Source organism: Lissotriton vulgaris, chromosome 1_2 (genome assembly GCF_964263255.1).
Source record: "Lissotriton vulgaris chromosome 1_2, aLisVul1.2, whole genome shotgun sequence".
Classification (NCBI taxonomy): Eukaryota; Metazoa; Chordata; class Amphibia; order Caudata; family Salamandridae; genus Lissotriton; species Lissotriton vulgaris.
In genome coordinates this window covers 93,254,947-93,276,851 of record NC_141686.1, presented here as the reverse complement: position 1 = coordinate 93,276,851, position 21,905 = coordinate 93,254,947, and the positions used below count along the sequence as shown (strand labels likewise).

General features: G+C 47.6%; 1 protein-coding gene across 1 annotated transcript in view; it reads left to right on the top strand.

Moving 5' to 3' along the window:
* LOC147733977 (adenosine deaminase 2-like) overlaps positions 1-21,905 on the top strand; it is a 525,029-nt gene that overhangs the window by 209,533 nt on the left and 293,591 nt on the right. The window contains exon 4 of the mRNA XM_086952883.1: positions 4,365-4,575. Coding sequence (XP_086809009.1) covers positions 4,365-4,575 — 211 coding nt within the window. The remainder of the gene's footprint in view (positions 1-4,364; positions 4,576-21,905) is intronic.

Below are 21,905 nucleotides of genomic sequence, written 5' to 3'. Positions count from 1 at the left end.
ATAATTATATGTATAGGTTTATCATTATCCATACTAATATAATAAAGAGAGAGCCCAAACCTTTGAGGCGGGTAATCTCAGGAACCACAGCACCAATCACAACATCCAATACAGCGTTGGAAAGGGCAGTTACAGCAGAAGGACATAGGCTATGCAGACGCCCACCATATACATTCAAAAGGTAAAAGAACCGTGCCAGGAAAGTAGTCCCTTGTGGGCGTGTCTGTGTTGTGCTGTGGGCGTGTGCTGGGGGCGTGACAAATGCTGGGGGGCCTGTGGTACGTTCCGCCCTTCATGCCATGTTTCATATTGTGTGCTAATCCCAGCCTGCTCCCTTTAAATACCCCTGCACCCCATAATCATAAACCACCCTTACTCCTTAAAATACCCCAACACCTTTTAACACTAACCCATCTTAACCCAATAAATATACCCTGTACCCCAAAACCCAAACCTATCCCTAAACCCTAATAATACCCCTGTACCCCAAAACCCAAACCTAGCCCTGAACCCTATAAATACCCCTGTACCTCAAAACCCAAACCTACCCCTGAACCCTAAAAATACCTCTGTACCCCAAAACCCAAGCATAGCCCTGAACCCTAAAAACACCACTGTACCCCAAAACCCAAACCTATCCCTTAACCCTAAAATGCCCCTGTGCCCCATAACCCAAACCTACCCCGAACCCTTAAAATACCCCTGTACCACAAAACCCAAACCTACTCCTGAACCCTAAATTAACCCTGTACCCCAAAACCCAAACCTACCCCTGAACCCTAAAATACCCCTGTACCCCAAAACCCAAATATAGCCCTGAACCCTAAAAATACCCCTGTACCCCAAAACCCAAACCTAGCCCTGAACCCTTAAAATACCCATGTACCCCAAAATCCAAACTTACCCCTGAACCCTAAAAATACCCCTATACCCCAAAACCCAAACCTAGCCCTGAACCCTAAAAATACCCCTGTACCCCAAAACCCATACCTATCCCTAAACCCTAAAACTACCCCTGTACCCCATAACCCAAAACTTTATCTGAACCCTTAAAATACCCAAACACCCCAAAACATATACCTCAGTACCCCAAAACATATACCCCTATACCCATACTTACCTTATCCAAACATTTAAAAAAACATGCTTTTACCATTTATGCACTTTTAATGAATTTCGTTGCAAATGTATGTGTGGTAAAAGCATATAAAATGTAATGCCATGCGTTATAATGGCATTGCGGAGTCATGGTACTTTCGTAATGAAAGTATGCAGAGTGATGGTATGTGGAAAGAAAGTTGCGGAATAATGGGTGTTTACCCTCCCCCGGTAAGTACATTGGTGGCACGGCGGCCCACATCTCCAGCAACATACTCATATTTTTTCACCACCCATTTGAAAAAAGCACAGGTCTCTCTCATTGATGTCCAGCACCGACATACACTTTTAGACACACCGCCCGCCACAAGTTCTAGAATTGCGAACTTTAGAGCTGGGGAGCTACGTTTGAATCTCGGCATCAGCTCAACATCCTGTGATTCCAGGCAAATCGCTTTGTCGACCCGTGCTTACCACAAATGAATGTGTTCTTCTGTAATGTAAATTGTGCTCATGCCATGTTGTTGAGTTCGCGCTATTAAATATTGCAAGGAAAAATAAAGTAGGGAAACTCGAGTTCACACACTACTGAACGCGCACTCTTAAGTGCATCAGCAGTGCACTGTGAATCGGAGCGTTTCACAGGCCTGTCACAGATAAGAAATGCTATCAAAACGAAATCCTACAAAACAATATACTACTGTCCGGCAGCAATTCATACCCGGACAACGTCGGGACGGGCTGCAAGTATCCATATATAAGTAGATCAATACATCAATAAAACATAAGTTTATGCTTATGGGTTTACAGGTTTGTCATAATGAATAAATATGATTATAGCAATTGTATGTATAAGTGCTTTACTATTGAAATATTAGTGGACAAATTTACATAAAAAAATAAAATAAAATTTAAAAAACAGAATAACAAATACATTAAAAAAAAATATATAAAGCAAAGGAAAACCTGTGTTTTTAAATATTTATCCATCCATATACATTTGAGACTTTACCAAGTAAAAATGTTTTACCTCCTGAATATCTTCCATATGTGCATTATGTTAAAATCTTTAAGTATGAATACCTCTTATGTGTAGTTATGCCTCTACATCTTTATATATTTCCCCCCCACGTCAGAAAAAAAGGATAACTAATATCCCCAAACCTCATCAAACCACCACTCTATGACTTATCCTATTCCTCTTCCAAAATATCCTATACCTCCACTCCCTGACTCATCCCAAACCACTTTTTCTGCTATAAACTCCCAAATAACTCCTAAACTCTTCTCTCCTCTATCCTATTCTTCCAATTATTAGGCGCTCTGACTCATCCCAAACCTCTTTTACTATGATGAACTCCCAAATATTTCTTTCTAAAGTCTTATCTCCTCTATCCATATTTTATCCTACTCATCAAACTAACAGACTCACATGTCTACCACTCCCTCCTCAATAACAATTTATATTTCCCTCTACTAATTCACCATTAATCCATCTTTAGGTTCTAGAGTAGCGTGCTACTTGCCAAAAAACGTTTCAATGGCACTTCAGGGGTAGTAAGAGATATATAAATACAAAAAAATAAAATAAATTCAGTACTTGTAAAGCGCACGAATCACTCCCAAATGGGTATCTCGGCGCTGGGGGCCGTTGGGAAGATTAAGCGAGCTATTGCCCAGAGACGCATGGTGTTGGGCAGACCCCTGCCGCCAGAGCCGGGGAACGAACCATGATCCCCAGCGTCCAGCATCAGTTGCCCTGGCCGCGGCGCCACACCTCTTCCTAAATACAACTACAATGAAAAAGGGGGTTTAGGCCTGGCAAAAGGTTTCTTTTGCCCCGTTGTAATGTCAGTTTAAAATTGCGCACAGGCTGCCATGGCAGGCCTTATGTTTAAAAAGGCTACTTATTTGGGTGTAGTAATAAATGCTGCAGGCCCACTAGTAGCATTTAAATGACATGCCACGGTACATCTAGTACCACTTTACCCGTGACATACATATAAATTAAATGTGCCAGTCAAGCGTACCATGTTTTAGGGTGAGTGCACACACACTTTAGCACTGGTTAGCAGTGGTAAAGTGCACAGAGTCCTAAGGCCAACAAAAATGAATTCAGCCAAACACGAGGAGTGAAGCCAAAACGTTTGGAGGGGTGACCCTGCAGAGAGAGCTTCTCAGTAGGTAAGAATGTGGAATGCTAGCTTTGCTATATGTACATTTTCTCAACTTCCGGCCTGTGTGCCTATTTCAATTGATCTTTCACACCTCATGCCACTGAACAGGTCATCAGAGATCTCTTTACGATGAAGGGGGAAGTAGCTTCGAGAAATATGAAAGTTCACAGTACTGAGTGTGGTAAAATCACCAACTGAAAAAGCCTTCTTTGTATACTTTGGTGAGGGGAATGCATTAGAAGAGATGGGCTGATTGGGTGCTGGATAAAGAGGTAAACCTGGTCCTAGGTGTCTGGCTAGAGATGGAATAGAGAGTCAGGAGGAGAAGGGCAGACCCACCGTTTTTTTAATAAAAGGAATGGATGAGGTAGGCTTTCAGTTCTATGAGCTCTTCGCATGCCATCGCCTGTAGCCTCCGGTGATGAGGTAGAGGCAACAAGCAGTTCCAATGATTAAGAAGCCATGACGCACTCTCTTTGCTCTATCACTCTCGCCCTTTCTTCAAGGCGAATTTGTGGTAACAGCAATGGTGGAATCTGGCTAATGGCAATTACCGTCCAAATCGTACACTAGGGTCTGTGATCAACCGGGAGACTGGCATGGCTGTAGGGTCTTGGCGGTTCCTTATTACGATCAACCCCAACCAGTCTTGCAATGAGACAGCATGTCTATTTCTCATATCATATTTCTCCTAGTCCACGGTACTGATGGGCCAGCCATGGTTCAGATGAGGAACAAAAAAAAAAAATAAACAAAAAAAAAGCTGGAAACAAGTGAGGTGGCAAAAGTAAACAAGTACAGTAATATGAATGGCCCAAGATGCTCAAAGTAACACAAGAGCAAGGTCTAATGAGACTAAGAAAGATATGTGTGTACCCTATGTTAGATCAGAATATGGCTAGACTGGAAAGTTCAACAGTGTCTATCTGCATTCTAGTTCTGTTTTTCTTTTTCCAATTATGTATTTTAAGAGACTACTTCTTTTGCCTCACTAGTTCCACAGATAGACTCTGCTTCTCATGATTGTTCTCACTTTTAATGTTTGTTCCACTGTTTAGAGAAGAATAATTTAAGATTATTTTTCCACAGTTTGGTGAGGAAACTGACCCTGGTTACAGAGAATCCTGAGGAGGCTTATCCAACCCAGAGCTCCATCTGGACAAAGTTCAACAGTTCTCTCCAAGCTGCCATAGGCATCATCTCCTTTGCCCCAGTCTTCAAGAGATACTTTTATGAAGGGTTGAAGGAGCTCTATGAAGACAATGTCCAGTACCTCGAATTGCGAGCCAAACTGACTCCGGTAAAATTTCCATTTTTGTATTTTCAGTCAGCTTCTGCCTAGTCATAAAATCCTGCAAAATGGTTAGCCTTGTGTCAGTGCAGATGTAATGCTTCTTAGCGATCTAGTGGACCTTCTACAGGTTCATATGCGTAAACTGTTGCCCACTGTCAGGTGGAGGAGGTTGTCACACAGTAACTGGTTTATGCGTTAAATATCAATGTAGATTTGCACTTAATTTAGAAACCTATAACACAGCAAGGCCTTTTTGAACTCTCCTGCTTGGCCATTAAGGAAACTGCATAGACTGAAACCTCTCTCCATCACTACCTTCGGATGGGCCTCTGCACAGGATGGGACATAATTTGCTTGTGGTGGTCTAGAGCAAATGTGGTGTCAAGGCAAACATCGCCCAGGATGAGACCAGGCGTTTCATGGTATAATTCTAGGTGGTAATTGCGGAGAACTATGGCAGATCTCCTTATGATACTCAGCATGTTTGTGGAATCCCAGGGATCTCCAGCCACATAATCGAAGGCATTGGGTATTACCAGTCAGCAGCACATTTATCTTCCATCAGGAGAGTGGTAACTCATTTCTATGATGATCTCCCACACAGATGATAAAGTAACAAACAAGATGTCATGAAATATGAAATATGAACATCATCAAATGGATCCTGTTAGAAAAGCATTTAGTCAGCCACTGGTTCATTCACAAAGCTTGTAAAATACATTCCAATGTGACATCCATCTATGCATAAATTACACTTATCTGACATCCCACTTCAAAAACTGCCTCCAATACTCAGCTCTTTACAAGGATTTATTCAGCCATACATCAAGTGGATCACCCATGGCAGTGGCATCCTCCAGATGCTCCTCAATTTCCATTTGTCCCATATTCTATCAACTTGAACGTGGGCATACATTCTATGTCATGGTATTTGTCAGAAAGAACCAACTTTGTAGTTTAGATCCATCAGGAGCACACTTTTTTGTATCAACTACTGACTTTTCTAAATAGAAATATGTTGACAAGCCGTAGACTTCGAAAAATAGGAATGGGATAAGAGAGAAAACAAAGGCATTTGAGATCCCCATTATGACACATCACACTGCTGGGCAGACACTTCTAATGGTTACAGCATGTATTAATGGTTTGTTAGTGACAGTGCCTATGATATTGCTTTTAGTCTAAACATAGAAAACAATTTACCTTCAAAGTATCTCTAGATCTCAAACTCTTCCATCCAACACTTGTGATACTGGAAAATAAACCATACTATATAAACTCCTTTATCATGAGACTGGCTTGCTTACACTATCTTAATGGACAAATAAGTACTTTTGTCTATGATTGCATTCTCATAATCTCTGTGTATAATTTTAGCCATTGGGTTGACTTTCAGAAAACTGAAATGCACAATACTCTTTACTATATAATGCACTAACGTTAATTAATCTTCTCTGTTTAATCATGGATACCTACAAATATTATCTAAATTGCAATTTATCAATATTTTGAGTGATAGGTTCCTCCATACTGAGCTCACATAATATGGAGTCAAGTGTGAAATCAGTGACTAAAGTTGAGCAATCCTTGCACCAGGTAGATTCATACTTTAAATATGTTGTTATAGTTTCTGATTACAATAGCTTCCATGGCACATAGTTTTGCTTTCCCTTGAAATTACTGCAAGCTATGATGCTTACACAGCAGCCGAGACATAAGCTGCAGATCGGGACGCTTCTTACTTAAAGACACAGTAAAATACAAGACCTGTGTGTACAAAGAACTATTGGTACCCTTTGTTTTACATGGAAACTGATAAGCATGAACTACCAACACTCAATTGTAAATCAATGATATGACACAGGTACGGAAAGCTTCATATTAAGGACAAGAACGCTCATTCAATAAAAGGTAGTCAATGCAAAGCTCAGTTGCACACTCTCAATAAAGGGGGCTTTTCACAAACTGCATTTTGTAGTACATTTATAGTACTACAATAGTACTATGAGAGTACTACAAATTGCTATTCACAAACTTCAAACTTACAAGTGTAAGTCTCAGTCTCTCCCATCTTTTCTATGGTGAGATTTACACATGTTTACGTTTACTACTCAGTGGAGGAACAAGGTGGAGTTACTGGAAATGGGGCCAAACTACTAATGAATTGATGGGGTTTAAGGAATCATTAATAAGGGGTTTCTGGGAAATTGGGGTGTAGTTTAAGGAAGGACATACACGCACACCAAATAATGCAAGCCCATTTCCATTGCAAACTTTTCTGATGTTACTACAGCTAAAAATGAATCTGAAATAGTAGTACATTACTTCAGCTCAAATCTGGAGAAAATCCAGCACCACACATGGCCAACCACTGGCATTACCAAACCTCCCTATGCAAAATCATCGAGCTAGGGACATGAAATAAAGTCCCACAGGAGATAATGGTAAATCAAATTGATTAAAATAGTTTAAAAGTAAATACATTTAATTTTAAAAGAACCTAAAAATTAAACATATTTATTTAATAAACAAATATTATAGCAACCTTTTTGGATGACATTAATTGTTATTAAAATATCATTACATTACTTTAAATTAATTATAAAGTCACACTGCAGCTTCATGTAGACCCAACCCACACCACTTCCATTCCAACTAAATTGTGTTTCCTCATTGCTGGAAAGTAACAGTTTAGCTTTTGCTTTTAACTTTACCAGGGGGACATAGGAATAAATTTCACCCTTAGGGTACCCCTGTGGTATTTTTTTATTTTTTTTTAATTTTTAAAACCTTTATTTGAAAAAGTGCACACAGCTATTCAGCCTGACATCCCGGAGGCAAGGCAGCATAATTAAACAGGAGAACAATAGTGCAAGAATCAGTGTCGCAGTACAATGAAGGTTGATTTTATTGTTTTTAGTTTCATGAAGGAACATAAAGAAAGAAAAAGAAAAAGGCGCCAGGAAGGCGCAGAAAGAGTGGCAATGGAGTAGAAGAAACCAGCGAAGCGTTGTTTTAGGGGCAGGGGGGAGCATAGGGAACACAAGCATGGAAACAGGAGATTAGATCAGGAGAGAGGAGGGGGGAAAGGAAAAAACAGGATAAAGTGCACAACGTGGTACAGTTGGTGTCACAGGCTATGGCGACAAATGTTCCTCCAATGAGACAGGTTCCGGGGGCACACAAATGTCTCCCCTGTATGCGTTCCAGGCCCCCCACACTTTCCGCCACTTTTTAGGCTTACCCCTGGCAACATAGACCGTCTTCTCCCTGAACATGCACCAATCCATGTTGGCTTTCCATTGCACCACCATGGGAGCTACCGGAGCCCTTCATTTCTGAGCGATATCGCGTTTAGCCACCATGTTGCCAAGGGTCACCCACTGCGTCTGAGCCACATTGTGGTCCGTCGGTCCCCAAATGTTGAGGAGGCATCTCCTAGCTTCCGCACTCACCACCACCCCAGTCACCTCATCTATAATCAGGTGCACTCGTCTCCAGTAGGAGGCTATGGCGGGCATTCCCAGAGAATGTGCATAAAAGTGGCAAGGGCACCACAGCCGCGGCAACAAAGCCCATCGACCGAATAGCCCATATGCACAAGCCGGGGGCCAGTTACGTACACCCTATGCAGGATCTTGAGCTGCACCAGCCTGAGACGGGAAGAGATGGCGACCTCCTTAGGGGAAGAAACCGCACTCTGCCAGTCCTCATCATCGATTTCCAACCGGTCACGCACCCACTGATCCCGCACACCCAGGAGGAGGTCAGTGCGAACATTAATAAGCTTCTTAAAAGACAGTGAAATGGCGCTGTCAGGCATATGGCCGTCCAGCACCCTGTCTTCCAACGGGGAGCTTTCAGGGATCGCCCCCTCCTCTGGTTTAGCAGAAAGAAATGCGTGTCGCAACTGGGCATACCGGAAAAATTCCGAAGTACCCAGCTGATATTCAGCCTGCAGCTGGGAGAAGGTCTTAATCTCACCTCTCGACAACATATCATCCACCCTGGAGATACCTATAAGGTCCCACTTATCAAAACCTTTGGTGTGCCACAACCTGCCCAGGATGTCTGAATCGTATAACGGGGTGAATCTAGTCAGTCTGCCTTGCCAGCCTGCACCTTGGTGATAGCCCTCCAAATGTGGACCGCTGTTTTTGTTGGGCCCGACATCCGCCTGTCTAGAGACCTCGAGTAAAGCGCCCTGTAGTAATTACCGCCACTCAAGAGCCACTTATCCATTGCGTAGCCAGGGTTATTTTCCGGACCATAGAAACCGTGATTGATGGCCGCCAATTGGGAGGCCCAGTAGTATCTACGCACGTCCGGTAGCGCTATACCCCCATCATACCACGGAAGCGTAAGCTTTGTGATAGCGATGCGGGGACGGCCATCCCAAAGCAGGGCGCGTTGAAGGCCCTCGATCTCCCGGAAGTATCGGGCAGGAACCGGATCTTGGGTATTCTGCAGGGCATACAAGAACCTGGGCAAGGACATCATCTTAAATAATGCCACTCGCCCGAGTAAGGAAAGCGGAAGTTTGCGCCAACCCTCCACATCTCGCCGAAGGTGGAGAAGAGGGGGAAGCAGGTTGTGTTCATAGCGCGCCTTCACATTACTGGAGATATAGATCCCTAACTATTTAAAGCCCTGGCTGGCTACCTGGATGCCGCAGCCTCTGGGGAGGCGCGGTGTGTCCCCTTTCAGTACATACAGGGAAGACTTGGCCCAGTTAATAACAAGGCCAGAGTATTGGCCAAAAAGTCTCAGTACATCACATGCCACAATAAGTGACGTGCAGGGGGAAGTGAGGTAAAGCAGAATACCATCCGCGTAAAGGGAGACTCTGTCCTCGAAGCCAGGGGCCCAGCTGATACCATGTAGATCCGGGTGAGTACGTAACAAGGCCGCGAGTGGCTCAAGTGCGAGCGCGAACAAAAGAGGCGACAAGGGGCAACCCTGCCTGGTGCCCCTGTTTAGAGCAAAAGTCGCCGAGACACGGCCATTGACGGCAACGTTAGCCAGCGGGTCAGCGTACAAAAGCTTCACCCATCCCACAAACACCGGGCCAAAACCGAGCTTCGCCAACACCGCCCAAAGGTAACTCCATTCGAGAGAGTCAAAAGCCATCGTGGCGTCCAAGGACGCAAGGACAGCCGGCTCCTCAAGGGTATGGGCCCTGGCCAGGGCGCCGTGAAGTCTACGCAAGTTAAGGGCAGTGTTGCGGTGTGGAATAAAGCCCGACTGGTCCGGATGCACTAAGTCGCCGATAACACCAACCAGGCGATTGGCGAGTATCTTGGCGAGAATCTTAGGCTCAGCATTCAGGAGGGAGATGGGACGGTATGACCGGCACAAATCTCTCGGCTTCCCTTCCTTATGGATGACCACAATAGTGGCCAACCTCTGGTCAAGGGGAAGTAGGCCATTCTCCCGCGACTCCAGGAACATGTTGCGCAGGTGTGGGGAAACCACTTCCGGCCTGATCTTATACAACTCAACTGGGATACCATTGGGACCAGGTGCCTTGCCCGATCGCAGTGAGCGGATCACGAGTGCGACCTCATCCACAGAGATGTCCCTGTCCAGGTCACTGCGTTCTTCGTCCGTCAGGCACGGGAGATCGACAGCTGAAAGAAACACTGTCGAATCGGTCTCAGACCGGTCCGAGACAGAGGTGTAGATGCCTCGAAAGTAGTCAGCAAAGGACTCAGCAATGGCACTTGGATCAGTGACAACAACCCCGTCCTCCTCCAATATCTCGGGTACAACACGGCTAGCCATCTCTCTCCTGTCCAGCCAGGACAGCAACTTCCCGGCCTTGTCGCCGACGTCGTATATCCGACCCTGATGTTCTTTAGCTAGGGCAAGGGCAGCGTTAGTAGCAAGATCACGGTACTCCGACTGCTTGAGTGAGAGATCATGTAGGAGAGCGGGATCGGGCTCAGCCTCCAACTGGGAGTCGATCTCCATGATCTCCGCCTCAATACGTACCAAATCCGCATCTCTAACTCTACGGGCTTCCGCTATAAGAGCAAAAGCCTCGCCCCTCAAAACTGTCTTAAATGCCTCCCATAAAGTTGCGGCTGACGCAACCGATCCCTAGTTTTCGGTAAAAAAGAGATCGATGGCCTTGGCTAGGAGAGTACGAGTCTTGGGATTACGGAAATACCACGGGTTAACAACCGCCGGCCGTTCCGACATGACAATATCAAAGTCAAAGGAGACCCACAGCGGGGAATGATCAGAAACACCCCGTGCCAGAAAACGAGCCTCAGAAACAGCAGGCGCGTGGGCTGCCAATGTAAGAACGTAGTCAATTCTAGAAAGACTACCATGGGCGCCAGAGTGGAAGGAATAGTGACATTGTGTGGGATGCAAAAGCCGCCAACTATCTACCAGCCCCAGCGTCTCGAGGAAAGTTGGAAGCCACAATTGGGAGCTGCGGAGGTCTCTAGGCGGATGGCGGTCCAAGGAGCCGGAGCAAACCGAGTTGAAATCACCCCCCACTATCAACAACCCAGTAGGCAAATTCAAAATGGCGCCACCAAGGTCCTGGAAAGTGCCAGACTGTAGGCCCGGAGGAACGTAAACTGAAAGTTATGTCAGGGCACGCCCTTCCCATCGTCCCGCCACGGCGGCGTACCGCCCCCTCTTATCAATCACAGTGCTGTCAATCTCGAGCGGAAGGGACGCACGAACAAGAACACCCGCCCCTGAGATCCCGAAGAGAACCCTGAATGAGCCACCATTTTGTACCCTTTGCGATTAAGCGCTTTACATGTATTTCCAACCAGATGCGTCTCCTGCAGGAGAACAACATCTGGCAGATAACGTTTAATCAATTGAAGCACAACCCCTCTCTTAATACGGTCACCCAACCCTTTAACATTCCAACTGAGAACTCGTAGTTTCCTACCCCCCATCATCATGACCCAGGCCCCACCCAACCCCAGCAAGCCTCAACAACAAGTGAAACAGATCAGTATACACAACCCATTGCCTAAGAGATAGAAAGAGAGAATAAAGAAAACACAAACAAACTTCCCCACCACCACCCCCCACCCTGCACCCCTGCAGCAGACTAAAAAGCCCCCCCAACCAGCAGTGTGCCTGTCACCCCATAAACTAATCTACAAAAAGACCCTAGGGGAGTAAGGAATCTCCGCAATCCCCTCCCGCCACCCTCCATGTGAAATCAAAAGAGACATAAAAATCGGAAAAGCATTGGTATTAGCAGTCACAGACATCAGGGACACCAACCGCCATAGCCGGCACAGCAGAACCTAGTCCTAGAGATCAGAACCACCAGTTGCACCACCGGAGTGTTCGTCGTGCTCTTCACGACGTTGCGGCAAAGTGTCCAGCCAATCGCTCGCATTCTCTGGCACATCGAAGAACAGCGCTCGGCCCTCACACTCAATCCTTAGTTTAGCAGGGAACAGCATAGAGTACTTAAAACCCATGTCTCTTAGGCGCCGTTTCACCCCTGCAAAGCTCTGACGTTGTCTCTGTACGGCCCTAGTGAAGTCCGGGTAGAAGTGCACCTCAGAGTTCTGAAATTTAAGCGGCCCATGTCTCCTGGAGGCTTGAAGGATCACATCACGGTCTCTAAAGTTGAAGAGCCGGGCAATGATGGGTCTAGGTGCAACACCCGACTTCGGAGGGCCGCCAGGTATCCGATGGGCCCGTTCCACAGAAAAGAAGTTACTCAGTCCAGATGGTGCGAGATGTGTCTGTATCAAGTCCTCCACAAAAAGGTCCACTGCCGCCTCCTCCGCGCCCTCCGGTACACCAATGATGCGAACGTTCTGCCGCCTTGCTCGCCCTTCGAAATCCTCCAGCCGTTTGGAGAATTGGTCATTGACCGATCGTAGGGTCCAGTCCTCCGCTTGCAGGTCCGAGACATCGGTAGTCAAACTGGAGGTCTTAATATCAAGGGACTTCACCCGATCATTGGTCTTTCCCAAATCGGCCCTGATCAAGGTGAGATCCACGGCCAGGGTGTCCACCTTATGAGTCAGGACCTCATGTTGCTTCTGCATCTCAGTTCGAATGCCCGCGATGGCCCCCATATTATCGCTTAAAGTGGGCTCAGAGCCATCAGGCGAGCCCGCGCGTTGCGAGTCTTTAGAAGAGGCCACCGCAGAGGGCGAGGTCCGCTGCTGGGCATAGCGGTCGATGTTGTTCAACTGCGTCTGAGTTGTCCTTCGAACGCCTCTGTTCGTCGTCTTGTCGGGGTCCCCTCTGCCGGCCATGATGGACCCAAGGAGGACAAAGGGCTACACCGCCCGGACAAGGAAAGCAGATGTGGAAAACAGAGGCGAAGCCAGCAAAAAGACCAGGCCGACAACAGGCGACTTCGCAGCTACACGCACTCCGCCAGCAGGGATCGGAGATTTTCACTTCGCATTCCAATCATGCGGAGCGTCGGTACGATCGTCGGCCACCCACAAGACAATGGCGCACCCCTGGCACGAAGTTCAGCTCGACGTAACTTCGCCTAGGAGCAACAGATTTGAAAGCGGAAAGCAGCTCCTGTGTCCGCGACCTCTCACCAATCGAAATCCACTAATGTGGAGCAGGATAGTCAGCAGGATATTTGCGGAGGGCCGGAGGGTCCGCAGAGCTCCGAGCTTACACGGCCATCTTGTTCGCCCGCGAAGCTCCTCCCCCCTGTGGTATTTTTAATACACAGTTTTACCCACTCCACACACTTGCACTCACCCTCACAGTGTTTTTACTTTAAAATGTCTCCGTCAAAGAGCCCTCTTGCAGGACCCATGGGATATTGCAGTGCAGAACCCACGAAGAGCAGAAACCACCAATGATGTAGCATGACACCTTCACAGGTGTAAGAGGGCATCATTTCCTAATAAGGAAGCCTCCTCCCCCTTTCTGCCCTAATATCATTTTGTATTTCCCTACCTGTATTTCGTTATCTCTTTAGGAACAGCTACCCTCCTGTGTACTATATACTTGTTCTTGGGAGCTAGGGTATTGGATCTCTTTAGGCTCCCCATCCCCATCTTTATTGATTTGTATGATTCATTAATTTCCAACAAATTATTTCTTTGGTTATTGTGGACTTTGTGCTGACGGATATATAGACAGAACGTCGACATTTTGACCCTAGATGGAATGCGCTGATTTATGTGCATCTATAGCGGGTCTTTATCAGGACTGGAATGTGATAGGACAGCCTATGAATGTAAAAGAAAATGTGGTCAAGGCCTAGTGTGTCAGTGTTAAAAACAAAAAAGGGGGTATTGAAAGACACGGCCATTGACGGCAACGTTAGCCAGCGGGTCAGCGTACAAAAGCTTCACCCATCCCACAAACACCGGGCCAAAACCGAGCTTCGCCAACACCGCCCAAAGGTAACTCCATTCGAGAGAGTCAAAAGCCATCGTGGCGTCCAAGGACGCAAGGACAGCCGGCTCCTCAAGGGTATGGGCCCTGGCCAGGGCGCCGTGAAGTCTACGCAAGTCAAGGGCAGTGTTGCGGTGTGGAATAAAGCCCGACTGGTCCGGATGCACTAAGTCGCCGATAACACCAACCAGGCGATTGGCGAGTATCTTGGCGAGAATCTTAGGCTCAGCATTCAGGAGGGAGATGGGACGGTATGACCGGCACAAATCTCTCGGCTTCCCTTCCTTATGGATGACCACAATAGTGGCCAACCTCTGGTCAAGGGGAAGTAGGCCATTCTCCCGCGACTCCAGGAACATGTTGCGCAGGTGTGGGGAAACCACTTCCGGCCTGATCTTATACAACTCAACTGGGATACCATTGGGACCAGGTGCCTTGCCCGATCGCAGTGAGCGGATCGCGAGTGCGACCTCATCCACAGAGATGTCCCTGTCCAGGTCACTGCGTTCTTCGTCCGACAGGCACGGGAGATCGACAGCTGAAAGAAACACTGTCGAATCGGTCTCAGACCGGTCCGAGACAGAGGTGTAGATGCCTCGAAAGTAGTCAGCAAAGGACTCAGCAATGGCACTTGGATCAGTGACAACAACCCCGTCCTCCTCCAATATCTCGGGTACAACACGGCTAGCCATCTCTCTCCTGTCCAGCCAGGACAGCAACTTCCCGGCCTTGTCGCCGACGCCGTATATCCGACCCTGATGTCCTTTAGCTAGGGCAAGGGCAGCGTTAGTAGCAAGATCACGGTACTCCGACTGCTTGAGTGAGAGATCATGTAGGAGAGCGGGATCGGGCTCAGCCTCCAACTGGGAGTCGATCTCCATGATCTCCGCCTCAATACGTACCAAATCCGCATCTCTAACTCTACTGGCTTCCGCTATAAGAGCAAAAGCCTCGCCCCTCAAAACTGTCTTAAATGCCTCCCATAAAGTTGCGGCCGACGCAACCGATCCCTAGTTTTCGGTAAAATAGAGATCGATGGCCTTGGCTAGGAGAGTACGAGTCTTGGGATTACGGAAATACCACGGGTTAACAACCGCCGGCCGTTCCGACATGACAATATCAAAGTCAAAGGAGACCCACAGCGGGGAATGATCAGAAACACCCCATGCCAGAAAACGAGCCTCAGAAACAGCAGGCGCGTGGGCTGCCAATGTAAGAACGTAGTCAATTCTAGAAAGACTACCATGGGCGCCAGAGTGGAAGGAATAGTGACATTGTGTGGGATGCAAAAGCTGCCAACTATCTACCAGCCCCAGCGTCTCGAGGAAAGTTGGCAGCCACAATTGGGAGCTGCGGAGGTCTCTAGGCGGATGGCGGTCCAAGGAGCCGGTGCAAACCGAGTTGAAATCACCCCCCACTATCAACAACCCAGTAGGCAAATTCAAAATGGCGCCACCAAGGTCCTGGAAAGTGCCAGACTGTAGGCCCGGAGGAACGTAAACTGAAAGTAATGTCAGGGCACGCCCTTCCCATCGTCCCGCCACGGCGGCGTACCGCCCCCTCTTATCAATCACAGTGGTGTCAATCTCGAGCGGAAGGGACGCACGAACAAGAACACCCGCCCCCGAGATCCCGAAGAGAACCCTGAATGAGCCACCATTTTGTACCCTTTGCGATTAAGCGCTTTACATGTATTTCCAACCAGATGCGTCTCCTGCAGGAGAACAACATCTGGCAGATAACGTTTAATCAATTGAAGCACAACCCCTCTCTTAATACGGTCACCCAACCCTTTAACATTCCAACTGAGAACTCGTAGTTTCCTACCCCCCATCATCGTGACCCAGGCCCCACCCAACCCCAGCAAGCCTCAACAACAAGTGAAACAGATCAGTATACATAACCCATTGCCTAAGAGATAGAAAGAGAGAATAAAGAAAACACAAACAAACTCCCCCACCACCACCCCCCACCCTGCACCCCTGCAGCAGACTAAAAAGCCCCCCCAACCAGCAGTATGCCTGTCACCCCATAAACTAATCTACAAAAAGACCCTAGGGGAGTAAGGAATCTCCGCAATCCCCTCCCGCCACCCTCCATGTGAAATCAGAAGAGACATAAAAATCGGAAAAGCATTGGTATTAGCAGTCACAGACATCAGGGACACCAACCGCCATAGCCGGCACAGCAGAACCTAGTCCTAGAGATCAGAACCACCAGTTGCACCACCGGAGTGTTCGTCGTGCTCTTCACGACGTTGCGGCAAAGTGTCCAGCCAATCGCTCGCATTCTCTGGCACATTGAAGAACAGCGCTCGGCCCTCATACTCAATCCTTAGTTTAGCAGGGAACAGCATAGAGTACTTAAAACCCATGTCTCTTAGGCGCCGTTTCACCCCTGCAAAGCTCTGACGTTGTCTCTGTACGGCCCTAGTGAAGTCCGGGTAGAAGTGCACCTCAGAGTTCTGAAATTTAAGCGGCCCATGTCTCCTGGAGGCTTGAAGGATCACATCACGGTCTCTAAAGTTGAAGAGCCGGGCAATGATGGGTCTAGGTGCAACACCCGACTTCGGAGGGCCGCCAGGTATCCGATGGGCCCGTTCCACAGAAAAGAAGTTACTCAGTCCAGATGGTGCGAGATGTGTCAAGTATCAAGTCCTCCACAAAAAGGTCCACTGCCGCCTCCTCCGCGCCCTCCGGTACACCAATGATGCGAACGTTCTGCCGCCTTGCTCGCCCTTCGAAATCCTCCAGCCGTTTGGAGAATTGGTCATTGACCGATCGTAGGGTCCGGACCTCCGCTTGCAGGTCCGAGACATCGGTAGTCAAACTGAAGGTCTTAATATCAAGGGACTTCACCCGATCATTGGTCTTTCCCAAATCGGCCCTGATCAAGGTGAGATCCACGTCCAGGGTGTCCACCTTATGAGTCAGGACCTCATGTTGCTTCTGCATCTCAGTTCGAATGCCCGCGATGGCCCCCATAATATCGCTTAAAGTGGGCTCAGAGCCATCAGGCGAGCCCGCGCGTTGCGAGTCTTTAGAAGAGGCCACCGCAGAGGGCGAGGTCCGCTGCTGGGCATAGCGGTCGATCTTGTTCAACTGCGTCTGAGTTGTCCTTCGAACGCCTCTGTTCGTCGTCTTGTCGGGGTCCCCTCTGCCGGCCATGATGGACCCAAGGAGGACAAAGGGCTACACCGCCCGGACAAGGAAAGCAGATGTGGAAAACAGAGGCGAAGCCAGCAAATAGACCAGGCCGACAACAGGCGACTTCGCAGCTACACGCACTCCGCCAGCAGGGATCGGAGATTTTCACTTCGCATTCCAATCATGCGGAGCGTCGGTACGATCGTCGGCCACCCACAAGACAATGGCGCACCCCTGGCACGAAGTTCAGCTCGACGTAACTTCGCCTAGGAGCAACGGATTTGAAAGCGGAAAGCAGCTCCTGTGTCCGCGACCTCTCACCAATCGAAATCCACTAATGTGGAGCAGGATAGTCAGCAGGATATTTGCGGAGGGCCGGAGGGTCCGCAGAGCTCCGAGCTTACACGGCCATCTTGTTCGCCCGCGAAGCTCCTCCCCCCTGTGGTATTTTTAATACACAGTTTTACCCACTCCACACACTTGCACTCACCCTCACAGTGTTTTTACTTTAAAATATCTCCGTCAAAGAGCCCTCTTGCAGGACCCATGGGGTATTGCAGTGCCGAACCCACGAAGAGCAGAAACCACCAATGATGTAGCATGACACCTTCACAGGTGTAAGAGGGCATCATTTCCTAATAAGGAAGCCTCCTCCCCCTTTCTGCCCTAATATCCTTTTGTATTTCCCTACCTGTATTTCGTTATCTCTTTAGGAACAGCTACCCTCCTGTGTACTATATACTTGTTCTTGGGAGCTAGGGTATTGGATCTCTTTAGGCTCCCCATCCCCATCTTTATTGATTTGTATGATTCATTAATTTCGAACAAATTATTTCTTTGGTTCGTGTGGACTTTGTGCTGACGGATATATAGACAGAACGTCGACATTTTGACCCTAGATGGAATGCGCTGATTTATGTGCATCTATAGCGGGTCTTCATCAGGACTGGAATGTGATAGGACAGCCTATGAATGTAAAATAAAATGTGGTCAAGGCCTAGTGTGTCAGTGTTAAAAACAAAAAAGGGGGTATTGAAAACCCTTTCCAGCTCACCTCAATAGTAGTAGGTGTATCATTCAGCAGTTCTTGAACTTAGCGGTGGAGATTGTCAGCCGACTAACTCCAGCACAGTGAATTGCGCAAATTTCTATAAAAATATGTAAGGTGGAACTCAGGTCTAAATTCAAATAAAGCAATACAAGTCATACAGGCTCCTGTGTTAAGGACTTAGCCTATCTTTAGTCTTTATGTTTAATCTTCAACAACAGCTGGTGGGAAGATCATGAAGGGAGGGCCGCTGTGGCAAGCGCCTAAAAAATAATAAGGAATCTGATCTCAATGGTGGAATCTCCTGATATCATGCTGGTAAAACACTGTATTGGGCCACCATGTGGGGAAACCTCTGGTGTTTGTTTATTCATGCAGTGACTGGTGAGGATGGAAACGAGTAAGTATTCACTGCTCTTTCTGGTCTTCCATTCTAGAAAAACGCTGTGTTTGGGCCACACATCAGCAATTGAGCTAAAGTGTTAATTAATTAAAAAAGTGCCTAATGTAATTAGTGAATAATGGATGTGCTCGATTTTCTTCAGCTGAACCGTCACAAGCACGCATAACGATTATGCACAATATATGCCAGCTCATAGGTGGTCTAGGGATCCTAAGTGCGTGTTAGTTTATCTGGTGGTGTGGCGGCTCATTTGACACTAATGCGGGCGCGTGAGGCGGCTGATTTCACACTGTTGCGGGTGAGTGATTCTATGATGTTTTAATGGTGAAAACTCGTATCGAGACTGTGGTATTTAAAAACGATACCCGCCTCTCTGAGTAGCAAAGATCATGGTCCCATCTATGGAGGGTAAAAACAATCAAGCAAGCCGGTGGTGAATTGGGGCACGGGGCTGGAAACAAAGACATACTCTGGCGGCAACCCGGGACATCTCACTCCGTCAGTGCGACTCTCCGAATGTCAACCCGGGTCCTCGTGTGGTGCCTATTAGACATGCGCCGCCGATGGCGTACGCGTACTACTAGTGAGGTGAGCTGGAAAGGGTTTTCAATACCCCCTCCTTAGGTCTCACCTACTCAACGTGCATGCGTTGCATAGGAGAGACCTAATGCCATCGGCACAGCTTTGGGGGCAAAAACGTGCATGCGTTGCTTTGCTTGCAATGGCAACACGTGCACGTCTGGCGATTTCCTTGCGAGAGCACGCAGCGCCATTTGGTGGCACCATATGGTTGCACGCTCCCGCAAGGGAATCGTGCAGGCCCCCTCCCCTGCTGCCAAGGCGTGCGCTCAGGCTGAAGTGGGATAGATATGAGAAATTCACGGATTTCGCTGTGGTATAAAGGCCATCCCAGACCGAGCACTCTCCCTACGGTAAGGTGCTGCATAATATTTGAATAAAAGTTCCAGAAATCTTTATTGTTTCACTTGCTTTTGAAGTTTGAATTAAAAAATGCAGTACGATGTAGATTTGGAAAACGACCCTCTGGTTGCAATTTCGGAATATTTTGTTTGAAAGAATCGGCAAATTCTGGCGGACTGAATTCCCCTGTGCCCCACCCATGATGCTGAGATTGTTTTTCAGGTGCCTAGTGCGTTGCGGACCGGGCAAACCCTGGCAGTGATTCAGTCTGGTAGCATCCGGCATCTCAAGGCATGGACCTCCCCCAGGTTTTAGTGCGGGACGCAGAAATTCCATCGGCCTCCTCCACTTCCTGCACCGGCGCCCTCTCTGCTCTCACCTACCACTGCTTATTTCCAGGAAACGCCCCTGCCTACCCCATGCTCCTTTTACTCTGACAAAGCTCTAAAAGCAGTCAGTGTCTACTGACCCAGGCAGGGCTGCAGACGGGCACTGAATGTGCTTTCAGCAGACCCTGCAACCCGCCCACTCTCATGCCTTACCTTTACCTCTGACAGCTCCGCTTAGACTACAAGGGGGGCAGAGCGCGCTGCATGAACAGTTGCCGCTGTCCACCCCACCTTTCATTTAGACACACTTAGCGTCCAGCAGGAAGCGGCATAAATACCATAGTGACCTGCCTGTTCCCCCTTTCTTTCTTCACCACCGAGCTCGACAGCACAGCTCCGACCACCCCCAGCCCGGTGGTCAACAGAGGGACATGCTGCTACGGTGGTCGTCATTTCGTGCTATTCGTAAAAGCTTTTGTGCAAGCGTGCGTTTCTTCCACTATACGCATCCGCACCAAAGAGCATACGCATGAGTGCGGAGGAGAGAAGAACTATCTGACGAAAACCAGCATCTGTCGGACCACTGATCAGCTGTCTGTTGGCCGGCATCCCAAGGGCTGCACTGCACGCCCTGCTCGGCATGGTGTAACTGTGCACAGAGGGTGCCCCGGCGCCTCCACTGTCCTGGGCCTTTCACCCCCTGAGCATCAGCTGAGCTGTGCAGAGCTGAGTCACTGGAAGTCTCACACTGCTGTTACGTTCAGAGGGTACTGTGTGTACCTTGGGTGAGTGAGGGAGACAGCTCCGGGGACAGAGGTTTGTAGAGTGGCGCTGAGTGGGGATGAGCTTGTCTGTGTGTACATGGCTAGCCCGAGGCATGTGTGAGCTGCTCGGTTGCAAGGCTCCAAGGCACAAAGGAGTGCGAGGAGCTGCTGACGCTGCAGGCTGAGCCCAGCTTACAGAGAAAGTCTATTTTCCTCATTGATTTCACCACCAGCCAGTCTCTATCACTTCTGTCCTCTCTCCCCCACCCCTTCACATTGTCCATTTTATCTATGTGGCATCGCTGCTCTTGGCTAACCTCAAAGGGCAGGGCTTACACTTTGCGGTGGCAATTGCATATTTTAACAAGCATTTGCAATGCAATAGGTCTTGCATTAGGAAAGTTTGAGCTATTGGTATTGTAAATGACACATTTTTTATTTATGTGTTGGTTTTGAAAATAGCGAAATTAATAGCTTTGTCATTTACAATGCCAATAGTTATAACTTTCGCAAATGTGAAACCTATAGCATTTGCAATGCAATATGTGTTGTATTTACGTGACTTAGATGTATTAATATTACAAATAATAATGGCTTTTAATTTTTTTAAATAATTAATACTTAAATAAAAGTTATTGTAATTTATAATGGCAATACATTAAACTTTTGTATGTAACTTTTGTGAAGATTATGTTCGGTGTATTTTATTGTGAGGAAATATTAACATCTTTTTGTGACATTTGTAATAAAGCTTGAAACATTGAGAGAACATATTTGAACCAGTTGTTGAATGGTTGCACAGATTGATGCTGTGGTGGCGCTGAGTGATGTTGTGGTGGCGACGAGTGATGCTGTGGCGTTCAGTGATGCTGTGGTAGCGCATAGTGATGTTGTGATGCCCCTGAGTGACGCTGTCGTGGTGCTGAGTGATGCTGTGGTGATGAGATAGATAGAGTGAGGCCGATAGATAGATAGAGTGAGGGCGATAGATAGACAGAGTGACGGCGATAGATAGAGTGAGGGTGATAGATAGACAGAGTGACGGCGATAGATAGAGTGAGGGTGATAGATAGACAGAGTGAGGGCGATAGATAGAAAGAGTGAGGGCGATAGATAGAAAGAGTGAGGGCGATAGACAGACAGATAGATAGAGTGAGGGCGATAGATAGAGTGAGGGCGATAGATAGAGTGAGGGCGATAGATAGATAGATAGATAGATAGATAGATAGATAGATAGATAGATAGATAGATATTGTGAGGGTGAGAGATAGATAGAGAGATAGAGTGAGGGCGATACATCGATAGCTAGAGTGACGGCGATAGACAGAGTGAGGGCGATAGATAGACAGAGTG